Source organism: Clytia hemisphaerica, unplaced genomic scaffold (assembly GCF_902728285.1).
Source record: "Clytia hemisphaerica strain Z4C2 unplaced genomic scaffold, Clytia hemisphaerica genome assembly, whole genome shotgun sequence".
Taxonomy (NCBI): Eukaryota; Metazoa; Cnidaria; class Hydrozoa; order Leptothecata; family Clytiidae; genus Clytia; species Clytia hemisphaerica.
The window spans coordinates 1,055,588-1,076,889 of NW_027104020.1; the positions used below are offsets into that span (position 1 = coordinate 1,055,588).

The 21,302-nt window shown below is 35.4% G+C and overlaps 1 protein-coding gene across 2 annotated transcripts; it reads left to right on the forward strand.

Moving 5' to 3' along the window:
* The first annotated feature begins 730 nt into the window (after nt 1-730).
* Nucleotides 731-21,191, forward strand: LOC136811469 (uncharacterized). Of its 2 annotated transcripts, XM_067068085.1 has the most exons (9): nt 739-814; nt 2,871-3,082; nt 3,395-3,510; nt 5,033-5,093; nt 5,921-5,988; nt 6,187-6,295; nt 7,095-7,213; nt 8,180-8,313; nt 20,667-21,191. In XM_067068085.1, the coding sequence occupies exons 3-9, from the start codon at nt 3,454-3,456 to the stop codon at nt 20,764-20,766; spliced, it is 648 nt and encodes a 215-aa protein (XP_066924186.1). In that variant the 5' UTR covers nt 739-814; nt 2,871-3,082; nt 3,395-3,453; the 3' UTR covers nt 20,767-21,191. The 2 variants fall into 2 exon arrangements, with proteins under 2 accessions (XP_066924185.1, XP_066924186.1); XM_067068084.1 differs by lacking the exon at nt 2,871-3,082 and having other exon boundaries at nt 731-814.
* Nucleotides 21,192-21,302: the final 111 nt, after the last annotated feature.

Sequence of the window (21,302 nt, forward strand, 5' to 3'; positions counted from 1 at the left end):
CTGTAAGATGAACCCACTCTGACCCTGTGTTTCCTATTTGAAAGATAGCTATGGATAAGAGCGAGGCTTTTATTTCCAAGTCCATACGCATGAAGTTTAGCGATTAGAAGATCATGAGGCAAGCAGTCAAAGGCTTTAGACAAATCCATCAGAATTAAAAGGGCTCAAATTTACTTCAAAAATGATTGAAATATTAAAATTATACCATGGTTTCAGACTAGTTTTATAGGTGCCACCAATAAAATAAGGTGCCCCCAACGATTTTGGTCCCTTTAAGAATTTGCTTTGGGTTCTCAAAAATTAACACTCTTTAAGTTCAATTTTTTTTTCTTATCAAATATTTCGTTTAAACCAGAACTTCCTTAATATAAATTAGGATAAAATAAGCCAAAATAGAAATCAAAGAAAGTTTTCGATTTCGCTTGCTTAGGCATGATGAACGACATCATTAAAAAATTCTTATTTTGATTTTTTCCTTATGTGAATAGGATATTGTGTGCCAAATTTCATTCAAAAGAGCAACTAGACTAGAAGCTATTGGGTGGTACAGAAAGAGTTTTGAACTGCGCCTAAAAGCGAAGAATGAATAAGATTGAACATTATTTAAAAAACTGAGTAGCCTTTTTTTCTGCTCAGGATTTTTGTGTTTTTTTGTGTACTTTTGAAAAATTGTCATTAAAAGGGCTCAAAATTCTTTTCGACGTATGGAAGCTATATTTTATCGTTTTTTTATTCTTTCATTTAGACACAATGATGCTGGAACGATTTGGTCCTCCTTTGAGAGAAGTTGCTTCATATGATCCAAGTCTTCAAGGTATGATCCAATTATTTGATTGGTTCAAATTTATTTCATAACTACCTTATTATATTACACAAAAAAATAAGACAAGTAATTAACACGGCAAAAGATTAACATGGATTTTTCAGCGTTTTCAAGGAAACAGTGGCTGGTTTTTATCAACACAAAGTTTTCAGTTCGTGTTGATAAGATGATTAGTAATTGTGTAATAAGGTAAATTCAAACAAAGATGTTCAGATCTTTATTTTGACAGAATACCCTAGCCTACATCGTTGATTAGCAGAACAGAACTGTTATTCATAATATGCCTCACCAAACGTTACCTTTTATTGTGTTTTGTGAACTTGCTTCCCAAACTCGACATCAAACGAACAAACAAACACATATGCAGCTTATTTCTATACTTTTGCACGTGAGCATTTTCAAAGATTAGCAGAATTGTGGTTACAATAACCTGTTCATTTTGATTTTCCTTGAAAATCAAACTAATTGACTGTTTTAGCGATATCATGAAAGGACAAATGAAACAGGACAAAACTAAACCGATTTCAATATTGACAAACAAATTGAATACACGTTTTTTTTTTTTAAACTAGTTTTACCAAGCAGCCTCGATGTTTCTTAAGAAATCGGCCTTTTGAGCCTTAAATGTTTCTTACATTTTTCTAAACTTTTTGACATAATCAGCGTCGTGGAGGACTGGATTGGAAGGTTCTTAAGAAAAACCGAATTAAAAAATGTTATTTTCTCATTCTCAGCCTCAGCATGTTTTTTAGATGTTTCTTAGTTTTTAGGCATTCTGAGCCTATGTTTCTTAAAAGTGTGTTTCTTAAAAAAAACGTGTATTCTAGAAAAATAGCTGACAGGGTAGTTCACTGCTTTCTCAACGAGCTTTCGTAAATAATTCAGAAATTTATGAGTATTTTTTACTCAACGGACGATACACCTTTTCGACCGTAGCCGTCAATTGCCGCGCGGGCATTTTTTTGTCCGTTTTACCATCCTAAAGCCGTCCCAGTCTTTTTTTCGGGCCTGAAGACATTTGAAAAAACTGTAAAAAACCGATTGGATCGAGTTTAGGGTGGTAAATTAAATAATATAGTAGCACGCGCCTGACCGCGCGACTACGATTGAAAAGGTGTATTTAATGCATGTCAAACGTTTACCAGAGACTGGAATGTAAACACACACATTGACTATATGATTCACAAACGGTTAGGTGTAAATAAAACCCTTGACTTCTTTAACGCTTATATGGCTTGCCACAAATAAATATTTCACTTATCAAACAGTTAAGCTCGAGTGTTCTTCTTTGTCAACCAGCAATCGCTTCTTATCGCCTTTTGCCCAAGGTGAATTTTCTCCTTCTCATCATCAAAATAACACGTTGACCATATTTGACCACGTTTTTGTAGCCCTTTTTGTTCATCTATCATAATCTAAAAAGCTTAAGTTCTATAATACTTTTTATTTTGTTACCTTTTTTTACTTTGGGGGAATCCTCAGTTTTATTGTTAACCTGATCGGTTAGCATAAAGTATGTTTTGAGCGATTTTTTTCCTTAAATTGAAGTGCTTTCGAAATGATCAAAAGATCCCTTTAGTATGTCTTTTCTAGGGAGTTGAGAATGTCTTTAACGTTATCAGCCTTTATCTTTCTGAGGCGGATATCCCTCTTTATTGCGATTCTTCTAAGATTTTTCGATGTTCTCTTCCTGAACACACTTTTGTTTTCCATCAAGGACGTTCCGTCAGGCAAGCCTAAAATGTTGATTTACCGTCATCCGACCGACCATTCCTCGAAACCTGCCGACACAAAAAAATTCTATGTAACCATTTTGAAGAAAGTTTTTTTTTCAAATCAGAACCTTTATTTTGTCTAACTCGTCTGGACTCGCTCTATCGTAATGCCTAAGAATCGTGAACGCCATCCTAGCTCTTCCGGTATCAATTCAAAATGACCTAAACGGCTGGCCCACATCCAAAATCTAAGGCTGGGTGACGGCAAACTGACATTTTTTTTGAAGTCCAGTCTCAGTAAAGCTCTCTTCATTATACTTGATAACTTCCAGGTGAATACAACCAAAGACAGACATGATGACAGACTGTTTTGTAACCCAGAACCATAAACGATTGGTAGATAGAACATAAACACATAACAGACTGGATGACGTGATATGACACAAAGACAGATATTATGGAAAATATCTATAATACCTTCATCTCCTACGACTTCTAACATCTAAAAAGAAACTACAGAGTGACCTTCGATAACCAACCGACGGTACGACGACGATAAAACTTAACATTCGAATACTTTACTTTGAAACGCTCATTTTGTTTTTTACGTATGATAAGATTAACCTGAATACTTTTTATCAGGCTCCTTTTGGACAAAAATCTACACAGTTGGAAAATATATTACTTTTTGATTAGGTACTTTTTGATTTCCCCCCACCCGGACATCATTCACATGACGTAGTAAATTATTTTGAAAATCTTCCGATAGCTCCTAAATAGCAAAAGGCTTCACTGGAGTTGATTTACAAAAAATCTAAAACCCATTTTTTTAACATTCGAACTTTTTCTCTCACAGTTGAACCGAGACTGAATCAAACGCATTTGAAATCTTTCCACACGGAGAACGACATCAAAATGGAGATTTTCTCGCTGTGTTGTCAACTGGAATTGCTCTGTAAGAAGAATTACTGTGTAAGTTCTCTACTTTCCCCGAACGACTCCCGAGGGTGGTACATCTTGAAATACTTCGAATAAACGCCCCCACCTTTTTTTTAACGCCCCTCCTAAAATTCACAAAATTTGATAAACGCCCGGGTGTTTAATACGGTATACAAGGCCTATGGCTTTTAGTCAATTTTGGAAAAAAAATGACTCTTCTGATTAAACTTTCCCCAATCCCGACCATTACAAATAAAGAGGGGTTAAAAAGATCTAGAGAACTGGGTCATCCTATAAATTAAATACAGTCCGCCCGTCACTAACTATCTTTGAGATCGTGTCATTAGTTTTTCTGATTTTTTTACACAATGATGCAAAATGTAGCAGGTCACAGTGTTCGAGAAAAAATTCCCTGGTCACAAAAGCTATATATATTTGGAGGTTTTTATCTTCAGTTTTTTTCTCATTCTAAGATAAGTGCAATATCCCAATTTCTTCTCACAAAAACATTTTTATAGTATCTGGTAGGTCCAATCAGCATCCGGCTAGTTTTATTTATCGGGTTTGAAATCTGCACTTAGGCGCGGTTAGTTTGTTTGTCAACCTCTTTCTTTCTTTTCGAATAAGGGTATTCTTGAAGTCTTATCTTTGAAATTGAATCTTAACTCTCGCATGAAAAGGAAAGGAAAATAGTGAGGCTACTGCACTTTTGACAATTGCATAATGTTATATGCCTTCTGCTCAAGAGATAGAGCTTTGTGGATGTCGATCAGCCTCGTTTTAATATATAATGTATCCTGAAGACCGGAATGCCCTTTTGGCTAGGATTTGTTTTTTACTTCAGGGTAATAATACACAAATTTATATAAGTAACTAAAAGTTCAGACATACATTACCAAAGAGCCAGCCCCGGGTTTAAAGTGAAAGCAACATCCAACCTTCCTTAGATGTCTACAAGTGAGTTGTCCGTAGACTAGAGTCTTAAGTGGACCCTCGGCTAAATTGTTTGAGCTCTTTGTTTGGCTGTTTAAGTCATAATAGAAGATTGAATTAGTGAGAGTTCATTGTATTATATCTCATAAAGTAAGGAAACCCCTAACTAAGCCCCAGTCCTCAAAATATCCTAAAGATAAAAGGTAATATAATCCACGACAAGTATTCCTGATGCTTTAAGAGATATATAGATATTATAACCAGTTGTGTATGGTTGGATATCGATTGTCCGATTTTTGAGCTGGGAGATTGTTTTTTGAAAATTTTGAGAGGGAATGAAACACTGTCCCAACAGACGGTTTCAAATTATAAATATATGTTTTTTTCTATAAGCAAAACGCTTATAAGCATATGAAGGCTCAGATTTGCAGAATTCCTAAGCATAACACGGCATAACATAAGCATATGTCAGCCTGAAATATTTTTGTCAATTTTGTTCTGTTTAAAAAGGTTTGGTAGAGGTCAAATAAAAAAAGGGTAGCCACATTCTACTGTTCCCATTCTGAACAAATCAAAGTATTGAAAAGAAGACACAAAGATTATTTCTTTTCTTTTTTCTTAGAAATCGAAAGAGATGAACGATACTTGTAAAATGGAATTCTCAAACAAATTCAATCCTCACGGTAGAAAAGCTTTTCGTATTCGTCTTACTCTGTTCTCGACATTTTCAAGAAAGAAATTCAAAGTCTTATCAACAAATACCTGAATAAGGTTTTTGCCATTCCTAAGATTTCTGAATATTTTGGCTTTTTTAGAGTGCATGGAGGTCTATTACCTATTCATGATATGCACCACTGCAATGTCTTCTGACAGTAAAATCAGTCAGTACGTCACTTTCAACCAATCAGCTGTTGGGTCCGTGGAAGACATTGTAATGGTGCATATCATGAATTAAATATTACCTTAAGGGAAGAAATTTTCGATGGAAGAAGTTTTCGCGAAACATATTTTCGCGTTTTTTTTAGAAATCTGCAAAATTAAAGTCCGAGAAACAAGAATATTCTCATGATTTAAAAAGTCACCTATAGAATTGGTGTTTTTGGGGCAAAATTCCTCTCAACTGCGAAATTAATTCCGAGAAACTGTGAACTTGAGAGCTGTGAACCGCGAAAAAGGCTTCACTTTTTTCTTGCTTGAGAAAGGTTGAAAATATTCCTCCCTAGCCCCTTAGGGGCGTCAAACTCAATGTTAATATTATATTCAGACTGCGAGATTCCGCCCACTTTGACAAGACTAACTTCTTGCCTTTTGGGTGTCAATATCAGCATCTCTTTAATATGTCATAATATAGACATAGTTAGTGAAAACAAATTTTGGAGAAATTTAATAGGCAGCTGAGAGCATAAACCATTATTTTTTGGATAAGATTTAACATTTTATCCCTTGAAAAGTCAAATAAATCGCATAAAGTGACTGACCAATAACCTTTGTATTTTGTTTTCATTTTCAGCTTGTGTTGAACTGAAGAAGATCAACGAACGATTCACTTTGATCTCGAATAAAAACACTTCTTTTAAGGTAAGCGACATAAGGGCTTGGTAGAGAATTTCTTAATTGTCTTAAAACAAAGCCTTGTTCTTAATATTTTGACAATCGAAGGGTTATGTTCTTATATAGTTTGTTCTTATAAAAAACATGTATTTCGAGATTTTTCTTTATATACTGAATTCCATTTTCTTTTTTATGGAAACCTTGTACATATGTTTTCTACCAAAGGACTACATGTTGAAGAATGGTATGAAAGAGATCTTTCCAAAGATGTGGTGGTATATCAACCAGCACACAGACGAACCACTACCTCAATCTACCAAACCCTCTCTTAATGGTAGGTACTAATATTCAGGATGTTGTGCACCCATGGATATTGAGAATACAATGTGAATTTGATAGTGGTAGGAAATGTCCGAGAAAGTGCCTGAGTGCCAGGCGTGGTGTTTAACTTTCTTTCGCTCAACAAGTTCTCTCTTCATTAGTTCTATTTATACTGAGGATATTAATTTGTCTGAGACGAGCAATTTAGAAAATGAGCATTATGGAGGAGTGTACTTTCCATTCATGTTTCAATAAATAGAATCTCCTCCATAGATCACATTTTACAAACTACTCGTCTCAGACGATTTCTCCGTCTCAGTATAAATGGAACTATTATCCAAACACTTGATGTCAAGCGAACTCGTTGCAGCCAAAGCCACTGCGTCATATTCATTGACTTCCAAGCCCGAAGGGCTAGACACGAGACTCCTGGATGGGAAATGAAGCCACTTAACTTCCCATCCAGAACGCCCGCGCGTGGTTCTTACACAAACGCCGGATTGAAAGTAAAGTCTACCGTTAGAATTCAAAAACTGCAGTCCTAAAAAACAAAGGAACCACTAGATACAATCCGTCGTAATGATTGCGGCGCGTTCTAGGCGCGTTCTGGATGGGAAATAAGTGGCTTCACTTTTTCTTTCCTGAGAAAGGTTAGAGATTCTACTCTAGCCGCATACCGTACAAATAGAAAAAGTCTAGTCTCGTTTAAAAATTCCCTTTGAGAGCATATTAAACACATTCGATCCCAAAAATAAAAATTGGCTTGAAAAGAGAAGTCACATTATCGAATTTTATCCTATCTTATGTTGCAGATTATTTCAATCGTTTGGCTTCGCTGAACGAACTAAATGTGATGAGTCAGCAACTTTATTTTGATGTTCATAATTTGGTGGATCACAAATATATGGCGCATCAAACAGCTTTACTCTACGTAAGCTTCAAATTCTCTTCTTATTGCTCTCAAGAACCTGCAAGGTTTCAGGGGGGGTCAACATTTATAATACCAACCCATAGCCCAAAACCCAACTTTTGACTTTTTCAGCTAAGTTAGCACCACCACCCCAAAATTGGTATCGATACCAATTTGACTTTTCAGACTTTAAAAATGAAAAAAGGATACCACCACCTGGCTATGGGTCTGGTATCTGAATGTTGATTGAAGGTTTGACCGCCCATAAGTGAACCTTGCCATTAATAAAGTATTTATATAGTAATATCCAATAACTAATTTTCACCGGCTTTGGATTGGAAGTCATCAGCGTCAAGCAAGTACCAACGTATCCGGCTTAAAAACTTAAATTACCGTATTACTTCTATTAGACGCCCTCTTCTTTTAAAAGCCCCCTCGAATAAACGCTCCTCCTAAAAGAAAAATTATTTAATAAACGCCCCTTCGCATGAACGGCCCCTCTAGGGAAAGGGCGTTTATTAGAAACTTGTGACTTTAAATACCAGTGTTGATTGGGTTTAAAAAGGAAGGTTTAGTCATTTCTTGAAACCAGAACAGTTTTCGATGCAATTTTAGTCGTTGAACCAAAGAAATTTTGCACTAAAACCCTGATAAAGAACTAAAACAAAGGGTATATTTGCTCTAAATATTCTACTTTAGACTAAAATAATTTAATAAACTTCCCCTTCTTTTAAACGCCCTCCTCGAATAAACGCCCCTCCTAAAATCGAAAAAAAATAAATAAAAGCCCCGGGCGTTTATTCGAAGTAATACGGTACTTAATTTTTTTTCTTTTCAGTTATAGTTATCTTTATACAAGAATCAGTCAGATTCGAAAACTCTTATGAGATTTAACGAAAAACGTTAAAAAAAGTCATGAATTTCACCCTTTGGATATTACAATCGATTGAATAACATACTGATTTAGTAAACCTTTCCACTATTTAGCACGCGATAACGGATTTGGGAGGTTACGTGAAAAGGTATAAGAAGAGTATCGAAGATTGTTTTGGAGTGGTCAAGAAAGCTTTAACAGTTGAGGATGACCAAATACCTCACCTACCTTCCAATGAAAAGCAAAGGTATTTATTTTGACACTTTGATGGAATCATGGGGGTCTTAGGGTTTGATTGGTACATCCACTTGGATCCCTCCCCACTGGAAAAATTGGCCAAAATATGGTTGTGTCTCGGCTTCAAATAATCAGATAAGCTAATCCTCACTGTGAAATATTGTCTGACTTTTCCATCCCAAACTGAATTTTCTGGCTCGAAAACAATGGAATTCGAACCCCTAGCCATAAAAAAACATGGTAATAACAATCCCCATCGACTTTTGGTCCGTTATTTTTACCCCAGCCGGCTGGAAAAATCCTACCGGGTCTGAGAGAAGGGGGTGAATTTATTTTCACAAATCTGATAGCTTATATTGTTCGTATCCCAGCTGGCACACAACGTTGTTTTAACGTTCACAACGTCCATATAACGTTAAATGAACGTTGAAATAATGCTGTGTGCCAGCTGGGATGGTACTGTTTTGATGCTGACATATTGGCTGTGAAACCAGCTCAATCCCAGGACCTTTACAATTCCATTCTTAGCTCTAGTTTAGACGGCCGACTTTCTGCCCTGCTTAATCTAATTGTGCGAGTAGGCGAAAATTGGACGCAAAGTTGGCAGGTTAAATACTTGCTTGAAAGTTACAGATGAGATGGAGTTTTTATGAGCGGCCATTTGAAGTAATAAAAATGACTCGTTCTTTAGAAAAAGATTTAAAAAAGTTTATTACTGGTTAACGACCAACCAAATCAAATAAGAGCTTGTAAAACTCCATCTCGTCCCGAAAGTCAAAGGTTAAAGACATCGTATTGACGTCAAAAGAGGGCAATGTATTGACTTTAGACGGCCAACTATCTGCCCATTTTAATTTACAATTAGAATAGGCAGGGCGAAAAGTGGGCCGTCAAAGCTAGAGCCTAATTCCACTGAAAAGTGAGTTTTTGATTTTGCGAAAGATTGACAGTGCGACGACTTCCCCTCCAGGGGGGGGGGGGGGTTATGCAAGCAGTTAGTACAATGCACTATGTCTACTAACTGCTTTTTCGCATAAAGTTAGTAACACCACCACCCTTTGTACACTTAGTACAGTAAGTACTAACTGAATTTTGGGCCAAATTTACACACCACCCTTAAAAAGGCTTTTTGACCACCATGGAAGCAATAAAATCGAATAAAACAAACATAAAACACTATCGAATTTCTATGACAATCTACAAATTGTTTTTAACATTTCAAAAAAAACTTTTGAAAATTTGGAAAGAAAAAAATCAACTTCCTTGAAATTTTTTTTGTAAAATACGATTTTTTTTTGGAAAGTGTCCTCACAAAATTTCATTTCTTACGCAGTTAGTACCAAAATTTGGTAATTTTTTAGCAAGGGAACATCCTTTTTTACAGTTAGTTTACCTGAGTACTAAGTGATTTCATCCAATTCATATGACACACCACCAAGGTACTAACCGGCATAGTGGATAGTACCAACTGCTTAACCCCCCTGTCCCCTCCTTACTATCTCTGTAATATCCAATTGATACAGAACTCTCGCTTTCTCGAACTTCTGTTTTTCAAACTAACGAACAAATTCTCAGTCTTCTTTATTGGCTGGGAAAGTCGTTGCAGCCGACGAGATATTTTGTATGAATTTTCCATGGATTACAAATATCAGGATCTTGATATCAATGAAAAGCTCACACTCGTTATTAGGCGATAACCTAGTGATTATGGCCATCATAAAGTAGGATCCCTTTAGTGATATATCAATGATATAACATCAAAAGACATCAACTTTATTTCACTACAAAAAGTTTATTTTAATCATATACAATTTGACGGGGCGTTAGGGTTTGACGGTATAAGGGTTTTATTTCTGTCGGTCTTTGAATTGAAAAATGACGGTATTTTTGTAAAACGCGGTGTGGTAACAAGATTAGGATTCTGTGATATTTTTTGTAGTAATTGGTCTTGACAATGAACAAAGAAAAATGTGTTCGGGGCTAGAGAGGAATCTTTAGCCTTTCGCCGGCAAGAAAAAAAGAAACTTTAAGAACTTTCAATCTTGCGTTTATGTAAAAACCACATGGGTCACGTGTTTTAGAAAGAAGTGGCTTCATTTCCCATCCAAGAGCTTTGGATCTAGCACCTTTGGGGTTTTAAAATCGATGGGTATTTTCATGTTGGCCGTACCCCGTACTCCCTTATACTTATTAACCCAATATAAAATTCCATTTATTATCACGAACTTAATTAATAAAAATAACATGAAATAAAAAGCATAAAATTACATCATAAAAAAAGCATAAAAAACATTCATCGTAAAATTAAAACATTCATCGTAACATTTTTATAAAAGATTACCATAACGTCAATTCAGGGTGCCATTCATCGTAAAATTAAAACATTCATCGTAAAATTAAAACATTCATCGTAAAATTGAAACATTCATCGTAAAATTAAAACATTCATCGTAACATTTTTATAAAAGATTACCATAACGTCAATTCAGGGTGCCATTCATCGTAAAATTAAAACATTCATCGTAAAATTAAAACATTCATCGTAAAATTAAAACATTCATCGTAAAATTAAAACATTCATCGTAAAATTAAAACATACATCGTAAAATTAAAACATTCATCGTAAAATTAAAACATTCATCGTAACATTTTTATAAAAAATTACCATAACGTCAATTCAGGGTGCCATTCATCGTAAAATTAAAACATTCATCGTAAAATTAAAACATTCATCGTAAAATTAAAACATTCATCGTAAAATTAAAACATTCATCGTAAAATTAAAACATTCATCGTAAAATTAAAACATTCATCGTAAAATTAAAACATTCATGGTAACATTTTTATAAAGGATTACAATAACGTCGATTGAGGGCGCCTTTTAAACGTGTTCATGCTATACAAAGCTTTGTCAAGTCAAGCTATATAGTCAAGTGCATATGTGTTACTACTGATGATTGTAGATACATGAAACTCAGAATCTTGTGACAAAAAAAGATTTGTCTTTTTTTCTTGATTGTATGTGCTACTATTACCTCTCCCGGCTTAGATATCGGTGCCTTTACAATCAATCAATCAATCAATCAATCAACCAATCCAATTTTGATAAAAATATTGTCAAAACATTATCGACATTTTTATCTTTCATTTTTATTATCTCCAATTTTGTTTCATATCAAATCTTTCGTCTCATTAGCATCTTGGTTTCTTTCAAACTTTTCCACCCTCCTGTCCAGTCATCCCAGTGAATTCCACTCCATTTGCTGACTGTTGACTGATTTGAATAAGGACTGTTGAAGTTGACTTGCGAGCAACCTTTATACCACCATCCTGATCTATAATGTGCAGCACAGTGTTTAATACCATGATCGTGATCCTTATCAATGTCAGGCGAGGAAAACCTCATCCCATCATGATATAACCAGTTACCTTCGTAAGCTGCTTGGATTGGATGACCTGCAACCAGACGGTAATCTGTTTCTTCACCACCGATAGAGAAACCCGCAAACAGTGCAGTGTTCACACTTCCGTTAAACATTTCCCCGTAGAGCAAAATCTCTATGTTGTTGCTCGCTGGAGTAGTGAAGTGATGAACAAAGTCAAGACCTAACCAATGCTCCCCAGCAATGTTACCAAAACCACATTTGTATGACTGCCAATATCTGTTGAAATCAAGTGAACCATCAAAACGCCGTTGTATGGTAATCCAACCACCTCCATAAGTTGTCATATCACAAAATACTTGTCTGATTGGAAAATCACCTTCAATGCCGATCCAATAAAGACCATCTTTTGTGTAGCCCAGTTTTAACCAATCTCTACATTCCGTTTGAAAATCAATTCGGAATACATCAGAACCTTCCAAAGGTTGAAATCTTGCCACTGCATTACTGATGTAGTGGAATAACAAACAGACCAATCGAGTTCCGTTGACGGCGAGTTGTGTGATGTAACAACCTTTTTGTTGGCATGACAACGCACATTCTGTATAGCTCACAACGTTTTGTTGATGAAATGGTTGTACGCCTTTAATGGTCACATTTTCTTGGACTTTGACCAGCTGTGTGTTAACGTCGTCTCCGCCTTGCATATGACTCTCATCACATTCTATAAAACTCTCCGCCTGGCAAGATTTCCAAAGGGAGATGAAGAAAAAATGAGTCCAGAAGTAACGGTTTCTCATGTTTGCGACTTCGGTGAACTTCTCAGGAAATCGTCTTAGTACACCTACTGTATGTTAAATATTTACTTCTTTTCATGATCGACACATGATAGATAAGTTTCTGTCATAATTCATTGAATCGGAATTATCCATCAATTGAAGTTATGAATCAAAAAAAAAAATTGATTTTTGGTTTACCCGAAATTGTATATATGAAAGCTAATCAATAATTTATTGAGTGAGAGTTGGAAGTAACCGCATCTAGTCATCCATTTCTTTTTGATACCTAGCAACATGATTTGTTTTTCACTAAAACACCTAAAAAGAAACTTTGTCATTTTGTCACTTTGTCATAAACTTTGTCAGGTTTTATTTGAGTCTGATAAATCATGCGCCTCCCACGCCTACTTTTTTCACGCGCTTTAATTTTTCTCACGCGCCTTATATTCTTCACTTGTGTCTGGGCTTTGCATAGCTTCAGCCAAGTTTCTAGCTCCCCCAACAAAGTAAGGTCCCCCCAACAATTTAGCTCCCCCAAAAAAGTTCCCCTAACACTTTAGGTCCCAAGATAAACTAAAACAAAAACATTGTTCTCCCGCCCCCGTAAAGAGAAGTCAATAAAAAATATATGCGAGTACAGTACTGATAAATGAAAAGTAAATTTTACTTTTTTTAATATTTATGTTTACAAATCTTTTGCTTTTTGGACCTACCTCCGGGTGCCCCGGTGGAGGTTCTATAAATTAACCCATGTCCGTCCGTCCGTCCATCCGTCCGTCTGTTACCAGCTTTTCTCAGGATTGGCTCATTAGTTTTTTCTGATTTTTTGCACAATGATGCAAAATGGCAATGCCCAGAACGTGACGGAGCCCGATTTTTGAGAAAAAAATTTATTTGGGCAAATTTGGGCCAAAAACTACCTAAAAATAGGGTTTTTTGGACTTTGTGCAAAATCCTGTCATTACTTTTTTCTGATTTTTTGTACAAAGATGGAGGGCAAGATTCTCTAAAGAATGGCTGAAGTGGTTTTTCCCGGAAAATTCTTATTCGCCTTAAAAAACGGATTTTCGTATTTTGGGGGAAATTCCCTTTAACCAAATAAGAAAATATAGCTTTTCTCAATGTTGACTCGTTATTTTTTTCTGATTTTTTGTACAATGATGCAAAATGGCAATGCCTAAAATGTGTCGGAGCCCGATTTTCGAAAAAAAAATATATTTGGGCAAATTTGGGCCAAAAACTGCCTAAAAATAGGGTTTTTTGGACTTTGTGCAAAATTTTGTCATTACTTTTTTCTGATTTTTTTGTACAAAGATGGAGGGCAAGATTCTCTAAAGAATGGCTGAAGTGGTTTTTCCCGGAAAATTCTTATTCGCCTTAAAAAACGGATTTTCGTATTTTGGGGAAATTCCCTTTAACCAAATAAGAAAATATAGCTTTTCTCAAAGTTGACTCATTATTTTTTTCTGATTTTTTGCACAATGATGCAAAATGGCAATGCCTAAAATGTGACGGAGCCCGATTTTCGAACAAAAATATATTTGGGCAAATTTGGGCCAAAAACTACCTAAAAATAGGGTTTTTTGGACTTTGTGCAAAATCCTGTCATTACTTTTTTCTGATTTTTTGTACAAAGATGGAGGGCAAGATTCTTTAAAGAATGGCTGAAGTGTTTTTTCCTGGAAAATTCTTGTTCGCCTTAACAGACGGATTTTCGTATTTTGGGGAAATTCCCTTTAACCAAATAAGAAAATATAGCTTTTCTCAATGTTGACTCATAATTTTTTTCTGATTTTTTGCACAATGATGCAAAATGACAATGCCCAAAATGTGACGGAGCCAGATTTTTAAAGAAAATTTTTTTGGGCAAATTTGGGCAAAAAACAGCTTAAAAGGTTTTTTGGGTCTGAATGGTTTAAGTGATTTTCGTGTTTTCCTTTTTACCATTTTACATTATTCAACACACAAGCTTTATTTTTCCATTCTGAATTTTTGTACAATTATTGTCACTTTTTTCTTATTTTCATCTGATGTTAATCATTAGGTAGGTCCATTCAGCATGTTGCTTGTTATATTTGATTTAATAGTAAGATAAGAGATCTTTTGAAATTAGCTGAACAGCTCCCAGAGTCTCAGTCAGATCATCTAGCACCCCCCCCCCAACAATCTAGGTCCCCCCAAATATTTTGGTAATTTTAGCCCCCAGGTTCTCTAAAGGCCAAAATATTTCTTAGTCCCCCCAAAAAAAAGTAAGGGGGGCTGAAGCTATGCTTTGTTTTTACGCTAAATGTAAGTAAATTGTGATGTCCGTGGTCTTTATTGGGAATATTCTAAATAAATTCTCACGAGTAGTCTTTTTCACACTAAAACAAGAAAAAAACGTTCTTTCGGTATTAGTGCAGGTTGAGTGCGGGATTGACTACAAACGAAGAGGGCTCGGCTATGGTAGCAGATTTTTGGACCTACTTTAAGGTGGTTCTATGAATTAACTGTTGGCTGCCATTTCGTTCGTTCGTTCGTTCGTTCGTTCGTTCGTTCGTTCGTTCGTTCGTTCGTTCGTTCGTTCGTTCGTTCGTTCGTTCGTCGTTCGTTCGTTCGTTCGTTCGTTCGTTCGTTCGTTCGTTCGTTCGTTCGTTCGTTCGTTCGTTCGTTCGTTCGTTCGTTCGTTCGTTCGTTCGTTCGTTCGTTCGTTCGTTCGTTCGTTCGGTCGTTCGTTCGTTCGTTCGTTCGTTCGTTCGGCTCATTATTTTTTTCTGATTTTTAGCACAATGATGCAAAAATGATATTGCCCAAAATGAAACGGAGCCCAACTTTGGGGAGGGGTGCGTATTTGTGCCAAAATATACCCGAAATTTATATTTGTTTAGGATTCCTCCGATTTTGAATCGTGCTTTTTGTATTTTTCAAAAATTTTGATTTTTGGGGCCTGGGAACGAGTTTTTTGCTAAAACGAGGCTAAAGCTTTGGAGCAGTCTACAGGCCTCCAAAATGATCGGATTTGATTGAAATTTGGCACACTTGTTCATTGGGTGAATATCTGGGGGTCTACAATTGGGCCTATGAATGATTTGAAGCCACTGAAGTTGAGCCCAGTGCGTTGCGCACGTTCGACTATTACATTATTGACTGAATTCGTTTTCTAGCATTTCTTTGCACTGAAATCCTTCCTATTGATAAAAATGTATCAAGGTAATATAAGCGGAATTTCGCGCGGATAAATTTTAGCGATCCGTCAATTCGGCGTGTTTTAGCGAGATTTATTTTAGCAAAAATAGGGAAAACTCGCTAAAACGCTAAAATTGGTCTCGCTAAAATTTCTACGATTAAAGTAGCTGATGCCTATTGTAAAAGAGGGTGAATAAATACCTTTTACCGGGTAGTTAAGAAATCCACCGGGTAATCGCTTCTTAATTCTACTTTCCCCATTCCCAATTAAAAACTTCCCTATTTGGAAACTTTTTCTCGATCGGAAAACAAAAATCTGCTTTGTTTACAAAATTCTATTTTCCGTTCGGGAACGATGAAAAGTTCTTAACCAAAACGGGAACAGAAAAGTGATGAAATTTTCAATCTGGAAACAGTTTCCTTTTCGGGTTATTTTCACCTTCCCGTTCGGGAAATACTTCCCGTTAAGGCAATAGTTGCCTTTTTCATGTAGTGGTACCGACTGTCTAAGAAAGTGGTACGAAATACGCCCTTTTATCCAACGCTGTTAAACGTCAATCATTTGAATATGTTAATTTTGAGAGTACAGAAATGTTACTTAATAAGATGCACAGATATGAAAAGTATCATGAAAGATTTCTACCCAATGGTCAACAAGGATTTTCAGATTTCGATCATATAGAAGGCCTTTATGGTTACACATTTTTTTAATAAACAACTCCAATTTTCGGATCAGGGCTGGTGTTGCAAAGCATTCTAGCTCAATTTCTGAAAGATTTACATCGACCACCGCTGATATCATATTAAATTATGCTTTTTGTGTAAACGGTGATTGTTTACCATGATTAGATCGTCTAAAAAGCTTTTACCTCATGAGATAATAAAGTGGCAATTTTTAGGGTTCAAGCCTCAGCAATAAAAATGTATACCACCCTGATTTTTGGTCAGCCCCGGTGACCCTTCAAATCTCTTTCACGATTTTTTTCTTCGTTTAAGACTCAACTTATAATTCCGTTTTCGGATTATTTTCGGAAAACAAGCTATCGGGAAAACTTTGGCGCGAAAAATATTTTTTTCTTGGAAGAGAAAAGAAACACATAACTTCATTAAAAGATTTGCGCATAATAATAAAAGAACGCTATTTTTTTGTGTATTCAATAAATTGAAAGAAGCTATTGCATTGTAAACAAGAGCCGCAAAGATGCGGATAAATATTTCCTTTACAAATGTTAAAAAATAATAATTGATGTCCTCAAAAGATTTCAAAGTGCTTTAAATCTCAGATAACATCAAGCAACACAAGTCCCTAAGAATTTCAAAATTCCATTTATGCTATTGCCAGTATTTACAGGATTATTCATAAGATGACTGTAGGTTCAAAGCTACGGATCACGGAATATATCCAAGCTGAACCCGACTGAGAACAATGCAGTAATCAAATTGGCTGGAACTTTAATTTTCGTTAGGTGGACTTTAAATGGGACTTTAAATGGATTTTAGTATTATACTAGCGGTCACCTGGCGTCGCACCGCCAAGTAGAGTGTTGTTGAACACATCAAAAGATCTGATTATATAATTATTATTTTAAGCGCTGATTTCCAGAAATATTATATAGCCAAAAAGGGCAAATATTTAAAATGAAAGAATGACAAAAAGGAGAATATTTCACAGTAAGAAAACCAAAGAAAATTTTATATATTTTCAAAATGAGATGAAATATTTTGAATTATACTTTCATATATAAAATATTGTAAAAAATGTAAAAATTTAAAGTAACTTTTGGAGTTTTTTGAAATAATGTACGTGCTAAAAAGTAAAAATCTTTCAAAACAGGGAAACAATTTCATATTTTCCGACAGAATGCAAAAAAAAAAAAAAAAAATCTCATTTTTATAATACTGGGAAACATTTCATAATCTGAAAGAATGTCGATAGGAAAAAATTCCCCTGACAGAAGCCATTTCATGATTTCCAAAAGCATGCTGCAAGAGCAAAAAATGTCACATACATACTAGGAAACAATCAAAATTTCCAAAAAAATGTCAGAAAATAAAATAAATTGTCATGCCAGGAAATCACTTGAGTTTTCTTCATTTTTAAATGCATGTGGAAGAAAATGTCAAGTTCACGATAAAAGTTTTCCACGTTTTGAATGCACGTGTAAGAAAATCTCCAAATTTATCACAAAAGTTTCCACGTTTTAAATGTATATACCGTCAACTGCTTTAACTTGGGACGATTGGTCGAAACATGGGATTGTTTGATATCTGGTCTGTATTTTCACTAACTTGTTAAATCTCTTTGACAACAAATTTGTTTTGATAACTCCACCAAGTTTATAAATCATACTTCCTTTCATAACATGTCACGATAACTTTCACTGATAGCGCCGATTAGAGAATTAGAGAACGCCCGCTGCCTAACCGCCTATCGCCCGATGGGATTAACAAATAATGCGTGTGTAGCTTGCTGACGTCAAACGCTCCATCGTTTTGCCATTTTTTTAATACGCCGTTCATTAACTCAAATCAAATGACTTTGGAGTTTCGGTGAAATGGTGGCCAAATTGCCGTCCCATGTTTTGTCAGATAGTCCAAGTTGGAGCAGTTGACGGTAAGAAAATCTCCAAATTCACGACAAAAGTTTCCACGTTTAAAACACACGTTACAAAAGATCTCTAAATTCACAACTAAAGTTTTCCACGTTTTAAAATGCATGCGGGGAAAAAAATCTCCAAGTTCAAGAAAAATTTTAATTGTACATGTGAGTTTATTTCAAATTATCTACATCCATATTCAATGCAATAAATCTTTTAAGAAGTATAACATAACATTCTTCATATTGGGGCTGTGGTGTTCCAGACCCGGTTATCAGCTTTAAAATTTGAAATTTATAACCGCAACGAGTTTTCACTAACTGTCACTAAACCCCAGCAGTTAATTCATTGTTGTAGATAAAAAAACCAAGGGAAATTTAATCATTAACCAGTCAATTTTGCTCCATGTTTAAATTTTTAGCTAAAATCAGTTCATCAACCATTCCCATTGTTGCATTGTCGGCTTGCATTCGTTGGGTGCACAAACTTTTTTAATTTTTCAGGTATAACATGGTCATATTTATTCACAGTCACTTGCCTTCGTACGATTTATGTAAATATACAAACAAAATTGAAGTTAGTTTGTTGTGAAAGTTGATAAAATGTCCTGTTTTTCCAAGACCAAGAGATTATATCTCTCATGTATTATCATCTCTCATTCCAGCTCATTCCAAACCAAAAAGAAAAGTAGCGAAAGAGCAAAAATTGTTATCTATTTTCTGCCATCTTTGTTTTGACAGTCAGAAACAAAGCAGTATGTAGGTCCGATCAACAATACGCTTCTGAAACGGCTGACGTTGCCCGATCGACAAGGAGAATGGAGCGCCGTACGGAAATTTACCACAGACGTTTTTCGAAGAAATGACGTCTTCCGCCTCGAAAAAAGAACATCCTACTGTTTTTACCGCCGGAGCTTGATTTAAAAAGAGACTCATGTACAAACTCACGAAATTGACCAAAACCGAGCGTTAGACTTGGAGAAGAAGAAGAAGGAGAAGAAATTTTACCGTTTTAACAAATATTTCCTTCTGGAAAGGAAATATTTAATAAATAGAGAGTGTAAAAGAAAGTTTTTTATGATTGGTTCGTTTTTGTGTGTGTAAGGAAAGGAACGTCAAAGTGTGGCGTAACATAAACTTAGAATCGTCATAACTTTTGATTGAGTTATCGAAACTGGACGGAATTTCCTAAGCAGCTCCCTCAATATAAAATGCCCTATTCATTCACATATACTAGGTTTAACACGCCATTTAAATCAATTTGAATCAATTGACTATTCCCAGCTGGCACACAACGTTGTTTCAACGTTTATCTAACGTTCACAACATCCATATAACGTTAGATGAACTTCGATACAACGTGGTGTGCCAGCTGGGTTCTTTTCAAGTGATTATACTAGACAGCTAACCGTGCCCCGGGGGAGGCACTTAGGCAAAATTGGGTGGGGACGTGCCGCTTGTCAGGGTTCCTTTTTTAGACGTGTGTATCTGACAGGGTCGATTTTTTATTATTTTGGACAATATTCAGGGTGGAAAACAGAAAATCTTTCAAATTTTTGTCTACTTTTATTTTCAGAGCGAAAATGGGAAAAATTTTCAATTTTTTGTTCAGACAGGGTCCTAATTTTGCCAAAAATTCATATCTGACAGGGTACATATTTCAAACTCCAGCGGCACCGTCCCTGTTGTTCGTCAAGGTCAATTCCCCCCCCCCCTCCGGGAACCGTGCACACTCAACTATATACGAGGGGCGGCCTTGACTGGAGAAAAAATAAATAAATCAACATAAAAATGCCAAAAATGAACAAAAAGTGATGAAAGCCGCAGTGAACATTTTATAAAGCGGCCGCCTCGGATACTTTCTCAGAGAATAAAGAGCCGAGGGGTAAATCACTCGAAAAATTATCGTACACCTCTACAAAAAGTCAAAAAAAAGTCAACAAAGTCAAAAAAAAGTCAAAAAAGTCAAAATAAAGTCAAAAAAGTCAAAATAAAGTCAAAAAGTCAAAGAAAAAGTCAAAAACTCTTAGAAAAAAGTCAAAAAGTCAAATAAAAGTCGATAAAAAGTCTTGTAAAAGTCAAAAAGTTTCTTGAATGGGCGGATGGGCGGAGCAAAATTTATGGGCGGTTGGCGTTTTTGGACAGATTTGGGCTGAAAATCTTAGGCGCCCGAAGGCGGTGGGCGTTTTTGTCGGGAAAAAGTCAAAATGGAAGTTTGAAAAAAGTAAAAAAAAATCTATCACATCTATGTCTGCTTTGGACAAATTCAACTTTGTGTTAAACTTTTTTTGTCTGAAGTTCAACCAAAACAGGGTTATGAGCTTTTCATTAGATTTTTTGATTGTACTTCCTTCTAATCGTTTTAAGCTTATTGGGCTGACCTTCCAGCGCAGCTGGTTTATTTTATATTAACATACAAGTTTATTTTTTTTCTCACTAGACTGGAGAACATGACCACTTTGCTGATGGATTTATGTACAGGCTATGATACAGATTTGGTAGATCCCATGACGCTGATAGTCTCTTTTTTCTTACGTTGAATTTGTCCCGATTCTTAACTTTGCATTGTTTTATTCCTCAAACGAACTGAAATGGTTGGTGAAATGCTATGTTGTTTCATCTTGGTTTCGGAACAAGGGAAAAATGAGAAATGGGTATTATTGACCAGATATTAAAGATGCGTTAGGTTTGCTGATTAATTTTAAAACAACAAACTTTGACGATACCCTGGTTAGGCTGATGTAGTTATGTATGTATTTATATATATTCCTTTTTAAAATTTAATAATTTTCTTAAATTTTGACTTAATTTTTTCATGATAATTATCGTAATTTTTGTATTTTTTACTCGGAATTCTTTTTGTTATATTAATTTTTTGTGTGAATAGGTATTTTTAGGTTTATTTTGAATTTTTAGATTTTGGAATATTTGTTGGAAGTTGAAGACAGAGTGTTTGAAAGGTAAACTTATACATATGTTTCGTGAAATGTTTTCGCATGTGTCTGGTCGGAAAAATTTTGTTCAGCTTAAAATTCTTTTGCTCTCTATTTCTTGGAGGTTTCAACGAAGAACTATC

What these genes read in the sequence shown, in the direction of transcription:
- LOC136811469 (XM_067068084.1), top strand. Translation starts at nt 751, where the DNA reads ATGATGCTGGAACGATTTGGTCCTCCTTTGAGAGAAGTTGCTTCATAT. An exon ending in TACCAAACCCTCTCTTAATG is followed by an intron (nt 6,296 to 7,094) that starts GTAGGTACTAAT and finishes CTTATGTTGCAG; the next exon opens with ATTATTTCAATCGTTTGGCT. An exon ending in CCTTCCAATGAAAAGCAAAG is followed by an intron (nt 8,314 to 20,666) that starts GTATTTATTTTG and finishes TTTTCTCACTAG; the next exon opens with ACTGGAGAACATGACCACTT.